The sequence below is a fragment of the Penaeus japonicus genome, unplaced genomic scaffold, assembly GCF_977035675.1.
Source record: "Penaeus japonicus unplaced genomic scaffold, GWHDUDI00000001_assembly GWHDUDI00000031, whole genome shotgun sequence".
NCBI lineage: Eukaryota > Metazoa > Arthropoda > Malacostraca > Decapoda > Penaeidae > Penaeus > Penaeus japonicus.
Genome location: NW_028234433.1, coordinates 14,306,073 through 14,318,572, shown reverse-complemented (window position 1 = coordinate 14,318,572; position 12,500 = coordinate 14,306,073). Strand labels below are relative to the sequence as shown.

The following is a 12,500-nucleotide window of genomic DNA, read 5'->3' as shown; positions in this document are numbered from 1 at the left end:
TCGTTTCAAGAAGCCTGTTTCCCTTGTGTTTCTTGCAGACACGAGCCATTACGTGTGAAAAGCCTCACTAGGGCCGTCTTTTCTGACCACAGAAGAGTAGGCCTACCAACAGACGCGTAACAGTGTGACGTGTTATGTTATGGCAGTACAGGGAAGTGACTTGGGTGAGGCCATAGTAAATCTCCGGATATTATGGCAGCTGTTATCCTTTTCGTCCCCCTCGCCCTTCCTTCCTTCCTATCCCCCCCCCCCCTTCCAAATCTCCCCACGTGTCCGACCCACTTCCGTCCCACTCCCCCCCCCCTCTCACCAAGCCGGAGGTCGCGCTTGCCTGTAAAACCCGCATAATATCTCGCGAATGCATATCACGAGCGGACTGCCATTTGTCAAGTCGAAAAGAGCGTCATTACCGCGATTTTCCTGCTGCATTTTGCACTTTACCCATGCATCAAATGGCGTGACGGGCAGCGTTAGGATGGGGGGAAGGGAGGGGGGAAGGGAGGTGTCATGTGCGTCCTGAATGAAGAGGGGGGGAGGGTAGGGGGAAAGGGGAGGTGTCGTGTGCGTCCTGAAAGGTAATTTCCCCTGACTGATTATTAGTGCCTTTGCAAAGTCCAGGTTTTCCCCCTGTGTAGTTGCCGCCCCCGCCGTTATAATGGCTTCCACCCCCCCCCCTCCTCTCTCTTTCCGCCCGCTTCAGTCCCGAATGACCACCGCGACTGAGCCATTGTTACCACCTTTCACGCTAGCCTTTCCTCTAAAACACACTTTTAATTTCCTAAAATTGTCGATGCTAGTTCTCACGTTAACGAGGCAATCGCCGGCGCTCAGACAGGCCTTTCTCTTTCCCGCCTTCCGTAATCGAGCCGCGATCGCTCCGGGGAACCGCACCGACACGCTCCGTGAGCTCCGAGACGTAACCTGATCTATAGGAGCATTAGTTAACTGGGCTGTGTGTGGATAGCCTCAATAGAACAAGCCGGCGCGGCGGTTGCCTCTACGCTCCTCGCCAACGCATTTCGTGGCTTCATTTGTCTATGACACTTTCGATCGTTTTTTTTTTAAACGACATGGAAACCGTACTCTCTCTTGCTATTACATCCACCCGATGTAGTGTCATTTCTCATTTCCATTTTCTCCGAACGAACCCTTTCGAATTTCTACAAAGCTTAATAACACTCATTCCACGCGTGTTTTGGCATGTCAGCATATACTTCGCCTCTGCTAAACGCCCGACCATTTCGCCTTTCGAGGGAAACCGCAGGTGTCGCCGCCTCGAAAGCTCAGGTCCGACGCCAGACCGCACGCCTTCAAGTCGCGGCAGAATTACTACCGCAACAATCGGCAAAATCGGAACCCCCGTCGCTATCGCCGTGGGCAAATACGGTAATTTGCCATCGGAAGGGCAATTAGCACGAACAGAAGAACAGCCGCAAGAAAAGCCAGCATCAGGAAAACCGAGACTACCTGTAGAACATTCACTATTTCTAGAAGAAATATCACTGCTACTATAACTACCGTCACCTCAAACAGAACCATAACAACTATCATAACAGTCTCCACTACCATAACAGCTACTAACAGAACCACCAATTATCCTAACCACCACCACTACCAAAACAACCGCACCTGCAATAACACCGCCACTACCACAACAACAACCACTACCACTCCCCCCCCTAACTAATAACAGCAACCACAACTACCAACGCCAACACATCCCTCCCCAAGCCACCAAGACGTCACGTTACTATCCACGCTAACGTTTCTGTTCACTTTCTGCGCACCGTCACCAGCCCTTGTTCGAGCTCCGGCAAATGGCGGTTTCTCTCTCGCTGATTTCTCTATTCATTCTTTTGTCTCCCTCTTTTACACGGGTATGATATTCAGGTGCGTTTGGGGATTTCGTGGGTGATCTCACATGTGTTCTTTTTTTATTGTTTGTTTTTTATTGTTTTTCTTCGTGTTGTGTGTCAAGGAGGGTCCGTTGCTTGATTATTGCTTGAGTGCTTTCTCCTTTTGCGTTGCGGGTGTGTAGTCTTGTTAGTGGCTGTGCCGTTGTTGGTTTTGATTTAGGTTTTTGTTTTAAGGAGTCTTAAGATTGATTATTGTAAGTATTCTTTTATTTATATGTGTGTCTCTGCTACTCTGCTATGTGCATTTGCGTGTGTGTGTGTGTCTTTTCGGTATCATTCACTGCTTTCATAAGCGGGTGTGCAATGTGCATGCATGCCTGTTACGACAGTTTCTCGTGTCGTGTTTAATACGAGCGTTTTGTATTCTTCTTTTCCCTCCTTTACTGGTTCTTTACAAGTGTCTGAGTGTAAAACGAGTGTATTTGTTTTCTCGACATTGTTGCATTGCCGCTCGAAGTCTTCCCGCAACAACTTTGCTGAACAGAACTCCATAAGCCACAAGAAGAACCGAAATATTATTGAATTCCGGATTTCGATTGACCAGCGTGGAAATGACGCTTGTGTTTGGCAGCTCCTTTGTGTCAGAGAAAGAGAAAGAGAGAGAGAGTAAGCAAGAGAAATATAGTGAGTGAATTGCATCGTCTATTCATATATCGGAAGTGTATCCACGTGAAACAAACAATATAGTTCCTATTCGGGAACAGCATTACAAGTCTATCCACATGGGTCGTGGCACGAACAACAAACGCGTGTGCATTCTCCTGCGAGTGAATGGAGTTGTCTAGCAAACCGTATTGTCTCGCTTCACTTCAAATGAGATGAAATATTTCTGGAGGGCTCTCAGTCGTAAGATATTCTCATGTTCTATAAATTTGCTTGTAATTGATATGCTTGTGGAAGGCAGAGAGCGAGAGAGAGAGAGAGAGAGAGAGAGAGAGAGAGAGAGAGAGAGAGAGAGAGATGGGGGGGGGGGTAATTATGGTCTAGCAGTTAACATTTAATTTTGTTTGAAGAAGGTCGTATTATTATTTTTGTGATGGTTGATTTATTTTCTTATCTATCCTTTCAGTTTCTGCATCCGTATATCTATCTGTCTATCACATCATCTATCAGTCTATCGATCAATTTACCTATCAGTCCCTCATGCAACGATGTAGCGCCCTTAGAATTTAACCCCCAGACTTTCTTCACTGGCAGCCCTTTTCCTCGTCTCCCCCAAGTGCATTTCCTGTTCCGAAGCGAGAACGCCAGCAGTGAGTAATGTGAGCGACTGACGTAACGCCATCTCGTGTTCGTAGTCACGACATTAAGCGGAATGATTTGTCTTGGGTCAGCGATCTGCGGAGGAAGGGATCGCGTGAGAAGGGGGAGGGGGAGAGGGGGAGGGGGTTTACCGGGCTCTATAAGTGTGCAATGTGAGTCGGGAGATACCAATGTTGCAAATCCTGGAGAATGGCGCGAGAGGATTTCCTTTTGTCCTCGCGGAATTTCATCCCCCCGCAGGTGCAGCAGCAGCCAAGTGGTCTAAAGGCTGCAGATCGTTCGACGTTCTCCTGCTTTCATGTGAAAATTCGAGAGGAGGGGAGGGGGATAGGATAGCGGATTGGGCGGGCGTAAATTTGCGTCATTACATGCATTATTCATTTAGTTTGTTGCGAAAAGTTGCAAGAACGATAATTTTTACTCTACTACTCTCTCTCTCTCTCTCCTTACTTTCGCCGCGCCGTCACAAGCCCGTGCCTACATCTCCTTTCCCAAAATGAAACCGCGGCGCCTCCTGTGCGGAACACCCAGCCTCATTGGCATTTCACTGTCATAGATTATATATATAACTTTTCGCTAGATTTAACCAACATTCTAAAATAAGAGAGTGAATTATTCCCGTGACACCGACATTAGGGAATATCACTTTCCCTCACGCCCTCTGACGGTGTGTTGGGCGAGAAAGTTGAATTATTCCCCTTAATGTGAGAAGAATTGTGACTCGTCCAAGTGACAGTAACGAGTTACGACCGCGAGTGAAGCGCATTGCGCGAGTGATGGGTGTGCGTCGTAGCGAGAGTGTGCGGGCGCTATGATACAACAGGGCGAGAAGACAGGAAGGTATTATAGCAGTCGCCACGAAAATGAGATCTTTAAAGACAGTGCGGCGGTTTTGATATCACTTTTGAATTAAGTTATAAGAATGCTTCGAGAGATTTATACTACACTTATACAAAGGTTTATTATTAGATTACACGAATCAGGTGCCGAATTATTACGGAGAACGTGTGCGAAGAGCTGCAAAATGACATTAGCTGCTGTAGGCGTTATAGCGGTACACAAAATTGCACATGAAATTGGCGTGACTTAACTACAGGGGTTGCGATCGTTTAGGGCGTAGCATGACGTGTTGCTTATAATATTTAGTGCATGATTGTCACGGCGGAGAATGCGCACGTGATGAATAAATGAAATAAAGCCTTGTCTCTGCATGACGAAGCGGTTTGCAACCCGCATGATGTACAGTTAGTTCATGATCATTCGCACATGGCAGGTATCTCGTCGTGTGGGCATACGTGGTCCTTATCCCCTTCTCTGTCTTTATCATCTCCGCTCGCTTCCCGAAGCATCTCTTTAACCTTGGGAGACCTACATGCAAACCTTTCAGAGAGGCTTTGGTGCATGTCAATTGGAATTTATTCTGACGTTGTGCATGTAGTCATGAGTCAGACACGAAGCGGAGGTTGTGGATAAAGAAGGAAGTTTGGAGCTTGTAAGAATTCCAAAATGGAGATAAAAAGGATGAATAGAAAGGAGGGCAAGGAAAAGGGACGAGAGGGAAGGGGGTGAGGGGGGAGGGTCCAAGGCGTGAGAGAGTGACGCCGGCGAAGGCGAGGGGAAGCCCTGAAAGAAACGATATATTCAAATGATGGAACCGAAGGTGGGAGATGGGCGAAAGCGTCGAGTACCTTATTATTAGTTTGGTTGTTCTCTCTCGCGTCTCCCGGCGATTAGAATAATGAGAAACGTGAGCGTGATGCTTTATGGTGTCCCTGTTTGTAAGAGGCCACACACGTAATCCACACTCGTCGTCACCCACTCACCATACGCCCCTCTGTCCCACACGCACGCTGTGTTGACTTGTACACTCCAATGTTCCTCTTTCTCTCATCTGACCCTTCCAGACGCACGTGATTGTTCTCGTAAAGTTTACAGTAATTACTCCTCGTAACCGGAGACTATACACGTAACGGCAGAACATCCAAGTCCAATAAAAATCGAGAGCACTGCCGAATCTCCTGTGTCATTACAGGATCCATGAATTCGACGCACGCAGCGATGGGGGCAATAAAAGGACATCATCCACGCCCTTCCCGCTTTCTTCGCCCACACTCTCCTTCCCCCGCAGGAGAAGAAGCGCGGTCCTTCATTCATGGAAGGATGTCAAAAAAAAAAAAAATATCCCACTACTTAGGAACTCTCCACTGGAACAATAGCTTGCAAGGTCAATCGCACGGAGGGACCAACAAAAAATGAAAGAGAGAAAAAACGCAAAAAGTCCTGAAGGCGCGGCGGCGTCCCTTAGTGCCCTTGACTGAGTCTCTCTGCGCTGGGGAGGCCGAGGGAAAAGGGCGCCTCCTCTTCCGAAGAAGCCGTTCCTGGAATGACCACAAAGGGAATTCGGGTCAAAGGAATGAGGAAGAGGGAAGGGGCCAACAGAGACACTTAGACGCGATTTACGAACCGGGAGGAAGACTCATATTGATACGGAAGATGCTTGGATTTGCATGGCGGCGGGGGAGTTGCGATAGGAATTGCAGTTAGGAATGATAATGTAGAAAGCGAAGGTTGATGAACCAGAGTCTCTGGGTGATCATCCTCGTTTACTGCATTGCTCGAAGCCCTTGTGCAATGACTAGGGCTAAATGTTGCAAGGAACTCTCAAAGGGTAATGTTTCGTAAGAAGTCGCTTTGCTGTTTTCATAGACGAAACGTCTGTTTTTTTTTCTTTTTATCCAAGCTCAAGTCTCACTCACAACTCAGAGCCGTGTGACGCGGTGGCGGGCCTGGGGAGCGTGCGTGACGTGGCCTGCACATTCTCACGCTCCCGCAACGTCGCAGCTCTCACGTAAAGCATCGATCTCTGACCGGGAAGAGGGAAGTCTGGAAGCTTTGCAGGATAACTTTGCGGCGTGTTTTGAGCCTCGGCAAGAAAGGCATATCTCATACCTTTCTTTGGATATTTCTGAATCCTCAGCAGAATGTTCCTGCGTCATTACCGAGAGCCGAAGAGCCATAGAATCCTCCAAACCAAATTGGCGGTTATAAGCTAAACGTTTGCGCGAGAGATGAAGCTCATATGATTAATTTGTCACCAGAGCCCCGTGTTTACCTACGTTGGGTGAGGAATGGATCCCTCCCTTAATTATAGACAATTACTTCGAAACCTGACCGCAACAATTATAGGCGAAAAGATCTGGAACGAACCTGTATATCTCCCTGTCGAAGTTACGGGCCATCTATGTGTGTGTGTCGGTGTGTTTATGTGCGTATGTTTACCTGAACTCGATGGCGCATGCATAGACATATACATACTTACTCGCAGTATTGTGCATATGCGCGTCTACCCAAGCGTGTATCCAGATGTACAGACTTGATTTGTGTATTATCTGTTGTTGTTGCAAGAGAGAGAAGAGGGTAGACAAGGTGAGAGGAATGGGAGAGCGAGAGAGAGGAGAAAGAGAGATCTCGAAACCAAGAGACCGAGAACGAAAAACAAAACGAAACAGAAAGAGCTTGTTCAACGGCGATCAGATCGAGGGCAACAGACGTGGGAGCGAGATTGCAAGGTAGGCAAGATGACGTCCCTAGAAAACGGTTTGGCTCGAGGGGATGTCTTGGGCAGTTTATGTGTCAGGAGAAGGTTCAGGGAACAAAGGTAGGGTATACGGCCCTTCAGATAACGTAGGTGTTCTATGGTCAGTGGGTCGAGTTGCGAGGGACGTAGATACATGGCCGCCGTATTAAACCGTAATTGTTGATTATCTTATCCTGATTTATTGCCTTTTGGGGAAATCGTGTTTTGTGACTCGTTTTTTTTTTTTTTTTTTTCAAATTGTGTCTATCCGTTTCACTTTTTTTCTCTCCATATGATTTCATTTGTAGGTTAAGTGGACTCGTAAGACTTCAAGTTAAGGCTGATTTTATTACCGAAGGAACTGTGACTAGTAAACAAATTAATGAAAAAGTTTTCGGAAAGTAGAACACGGGAGATGAAGAAGACCCGCGGCGTCAGAGTGAAGTTGACGGAGACATGACCCTTCCAGACATGACGTGAAGGAGAGGGAAAAAAATGTTAAAAAAAAAGAGAGAGAAAGTAGAGATGCAAAGAAGTGAATTCAAATGAAATGACTGAAATGATTGCATAGCGGGGGGGAGGGGGGGGAGACGAATGGAAAAGCAAAGGGAAATGAAGAGGCGGGGGAGAGGAAGCATGAACATGAAGCAGACGAAGTGAAGAGGTAGGCGAAGAAGGGATGTAATTTCATCTCCTAATCGTCACGACAAACCAAGAGTAGCGACTCGTTGCTGGTGATGCAACCGACCCAAGCAACGGCAGCGACGCCCGGGCTACGGGAAACCGGTACTTTAATTTGTTTACACCGCCACATTCACACTCAAGGTCGTTCCTCGGCTTTCATGAGCCTCGTACCGCGATGTCGTGCGGGTGATAGCGCCCCTTCCCCCCCCCCCCCCCACACCCCGACACACACTCTTTCTCTCTTTCTCTCTCTCTCTCTTTCTCTCTCTCTCTCTTTCTCTCTCTCTCTCTCTTCCTCTCTCTCTCTCTCTCTCTCTCTCTCTCTCTCCCTACCTCTCTCTGTCTCTGTCTCTCTCTCTTCCTCTGTCTCTCTCTCTTCTTCTTTCTCTCTCTTTCTCTTCCTCTCTCTCTCTCTCTCTCTCTCTCTCTCTCTCTCTCTCTCTCTCTCTCTCTCTCTCTCTCTCTCTCTCTCTCTCTCTCTCTCTCTCTCTCTCTCTCTCTCTCCGCTTGGCTACAAATATTACTGGGAGTATAGTGTTTCAAACACTGCTGGGGGAACCGAATGCAAGTTGTGCAGTCAGCCCTATTCACACACTCTTGACCACTATGTAATGATATGTCCTCTAATTGAAGAATTTCGTGAAAGGATTGAACGTAAAACATTGTACAGTATTGCAACATCCTTTATAGAGGACGGCATTTTATCAGATATATTACGTAAACACAAGGACTTTGCCTGTAATAGATAAAATTGCAAGGCCTCTCTAGAGTGATATACATGCACTACTATGTCTTATGTATAGCTTTGCCCTAGCTTATTGATTGACAGGGTCACACTAATATCTGCTTTACCAACAATGTATGTCTCAGAATCTAACATGAACTGTACAAATCGTTTAGGCATAGTTCCTATTCTCTCTCTCTCTCTCTCTCTCTCTCTCTCTCTCTCTCTCTCTCTCTCTCTCTCTCTCTCTCTCTCTCTCTCTCTCTCTCTCTCTCTCTCTCTCTCTCTCTCTCTCTCTCTATCTCTCTCTCTGACCTCACGACTGTTTACTGCCAGGGCGTCCGCTTGGGGAAGGGGTGGAGGTGAGGGGGGAGGGGGAGCCTGAGTGCCACTGATGGCTTTAATTGCACGTCCCGTTCGCGCTTTTACTTCGGTGCTGCTAATCGCATTGGGTAATTTTTTCAAGGTCTCTCTCTCTCTCTCTCTCTCTCTCTCTCTCTCTCTCTCTCTCTCTCTCTCTCTCTCTCTCTCTCTCTCTCTCTCTCTCTCTCACTTTGTATATATATATATATATATATATATATATATATATATATATATATATATATGTATATATAAATATATGTATATGTATATATTTTCTTTTCTTTTTTCTGCTTCTATCTTTCTACTTCTATCTCTATTTCTATTATATTCTCGCGTATGCGTTTCACTTATTTATAAACTAGATTACCTTAATCACAGAAAAAAAAACATTTATTCTTTAACACGAAACATGAAAACAGACATGTGCAAAAAATTAATAATAAAAAAAAAACACCTCAAACAAAACCAAAGACAACAACAGCAACAACAAAAAGCATCATGTACACGTTGGGACACAAACGCCGAGGGAAAAATCCGGACGTGGCTCGCTGCTGAATCCTTTTTGCTTGACATTTTGCTTGATTCATTTTTTTCGTTTTTATGTTTTTTTTGTTTTTTTTTCGTTTTTATGTTTGTTTGTTTTTTTTAGCTTGTGCTATTTTAGATTGCTTTTCTATCTATTCTATAGTGTTTATGGCGTGTTTATATCTGTTGTGAGTGTATTGTTATTGTTTTTACTTAGGGCTTAGTTCCGTTACTTTTTATGAGTAACTTGTTATGGTATTCAATAAGTATTTACTACTACTCAATCAATCATTCAATCAATCATTCCATTTTATTAACTCTATATTCCTCCTCTTGCAGACCGCGAAGTACGCCTGTGTCACCGACCGAGCAACTCAGTGAGGTCAGACAAGGTCCCTCTGGCTACGTGGGAACCCTTCTTCTGCGTCCTTCTGCAGGATGAACACACCTTCACGTCCTATCGCTCCGAGGAGATGGCCGTGAGTGTCTTTGCCGTTGTTTGTTGTCGTTTTTTTCTTCATTTTTTTGCCGCTGGATGACGTGTTTGTGTGTGTGTGTGTGTGTGTGTGTATAAATATATATATATATATTTATTTATATATACATATATACATATATACATATATGTATGTGTGTGTGTGTGTGTTTGTGTGTTTGTGGATGTGATGTGTGTGTGTATATATATATATAATATATATATATATATATATATATATATATATATATATATATATATATATATATATTTTATATATGTTAATATGTGTGTGTGTATACATATGTGTGTATATATATATAGATATATGATATAGATATATACATATATAGATATATAGATATAGATATATATATATTGTATATATGTATATATTTATATTTATATATATATATATATATATACATATATATATATATATAATATATGTATATATATGTATATATATATGTATATATATATGTATATATATATATGTGTTGTGTGTATATATATATTATATATATATATATTATTATATATTATTATATATATATATATATTTTATTATATATATTATATTTATATATATAATATATATACGTATATATATATATATATATATATATATATATATATATATATATATATATATGTATATATATGTATACATAGACACACATTTTTAGATTTTTCTAAATACCAGGGATGCAATACGGAAAGGTCCACCAGGTTATACAATAAATGTTCCCCGCGCGCAGTGCCGCAAACATCCAGATATTGGTGCCAGGGCGAAGGGCCGAGTGCCCGCCGCCGCCACCTGTCCCAGCTGGTGTTGGCACGAGTTCAGAAATTGTTGTGACTTCTCGCCGGAAACATCTGTCACACCTGCTCGATGGGGGAAGTGTTTATACATGGTGGGACGCTTCTTATTTTCTTTTTTTCTTTCTTTTTTTTTCCCCTTTATGAATGTATTTTTCCTTCTGATGTATGTGTTCCATTAGGTTGCGGACGGGAGAGGAGGAGGGAGTGGGAGAGTGGATGAAGGAGAGAGAGGGAGAAGATTATATATATATATATATATATATATATATATATATATATATTATATATATATATTATATATATTATATATATATATATAGAGAGAGAGAGAGAGAGAGAGAGAGAGAGAGAGAGAGAGAGAAAGAAAGAAAGAAAGAAAGAAAGAAAGAAAGAAAGAAGAAGAAGAAGAAAAGAAGAAGAGAGAGAGAGACATCCGCAAGATGCAGTAAACAAGAAAATATATCTCCAGAGACTCCTTGCATCAAATGAGAGCTTTGTTGCATCTCCCCGAGCCCTCGACAGAGAGCCGGCGAGAAAGAGTTGTATCGTGGATGACAAGAGCTCTTGGGAGAACGCCGAGGTCTATGTTGTCTTTATTATGTACTCCAGCTTGTGGGCTCGAGGAAGGGTGCTCGACGCCGGCCTTGCATGCACGTGCATATCGCCTGGGATGTTCCCTGCGCTTTTCTTTGCATTTATTCGTGTTTATGTTATTTTTTTTCTTCTTGTGTGGCTCTGTTGCTTGGGTTAATATATGTATATATATATATATATATATATATATATATATATATATATATATATATATATCTATATATATATATTTTTTTTTTTTTTTATTTTTTTTTTTTTGGGGGGAGGGGGGGGGGCATTTAGCCCTATTTCAATTTCTATCTATTTTTCCTTCTTTCTCTCCCTCACTCCAATTTATCCCCACATGAAAAGGTGACAGAATGCATTCAGGCAGACAGACAGACAAGCAGAGAGACGAACACACAGACAAATCAGACAGACAGACATCACACAGACATAAACAAACCAACACAGAACCGGACAGACAGACATAAGAAGAAATCGACAGAGAGTCAAGCAGACAGACGGGTCACGCCTCTCTTCCCCCCTCCCCCCTCCCCCTCCCCTTCCCCTTTCCCTTTCCCTCCCCCTCCCCCTCCCCTTCCCCTTTCCCTCCCCTTCCCCTTCCCCTTTCCCTCCCCCTCCCTCTTGTTGCTGTAAGTGGCCCCCGGCGCTAGTAAATTACCCTTCGACGTCGGAAGGAACTAAATCACACAGTACAAAGATGGATGTCAGACGGCGGTCCCACGAGCTCCCCCTCCTGGATAAAGCAGGAGTAGATTGAGACGTGAATCGGGGAGGCGATGACGCAATCGAGGGCTTGATTAGGCTTAGGGGGATGGTGGTGGTGGTGGTGGTAGTGGTGGTGGTGTTTTTTTGTTGTTGTTTTGTGGCTTGTGGTCTGTTCGTTTGTGGGTGGTTTGGGATAGGGCTGTTTTGTTGGGCGCGGGTGATTTTGTTTGTGTTGGTTTGAGGGTTTTTATTGAAGATTATGCGTAAGGCCGATAGGGTTTTATAGTAGTTAGAGGTTGTGGGAAACATTAGCTTGTGTGAATCACAGTGCTGGTTTAGGCAGTAACGTGCACGCACACGCACACGCACACGTACACACACACACACACACACACACACACACACACACACACACACACACACACACACACACACACACACCACAACACACGCACACACACATACAAACATACCCCCCCCAAACACACGCACACACACACACACATAAACACACACACATAGATAGATCTAGAAAAAAAACTATAGATAGATAATAGATAACAGTAATAGGCATAATCGAATCACCATCGCGATCGAGTGACCAGCGGAGAGATCCTCACGGCGTCTGACAGAGCGCCACGATCGATCAAGTAACGAAGACCTATATTCAGTGGGTCGGATTTTCTCGCGATATTTCACGAGATCACGTCACTTATAACGGCGGTGGGCGGGAGGCTTGGCGGCGGCGCTGTGAAAACTGCTTTGAATAATTAATACGGTAATATATTGAAGAAACCCAGAAGGCTAAGAAGGTGGATGTGGGTAGGAAGGGGGAGGTGG

General features: G+C 44.2%; 1 protein-coding gene across 4 annotated transcripts in view; it reads left to right on the top strand.

Annotated features, from left to right (window-relative positions):
* LOC122267849 (uncharacterized) overlaps positions 1-12,500 on the top strand; it is a 413,856-nt gene that overhangs the window by 114,991 nt on the left and 286,365 nt on the right. For all 4 annotated transcript variants that reach the window (XM_086555728.1, XM_086555729.1, XM_086555727.1 and 1 more), the window contains exon 3: positions 9,395-9,534. In XM_086555728.1, the coding sequence (XP_086411854.1) occupies positions 9,395-9,534 (140 nt within the window). The remainder of the gene's footprint in view (positions 1-9,394; positions 9,535-12,500) is intronic.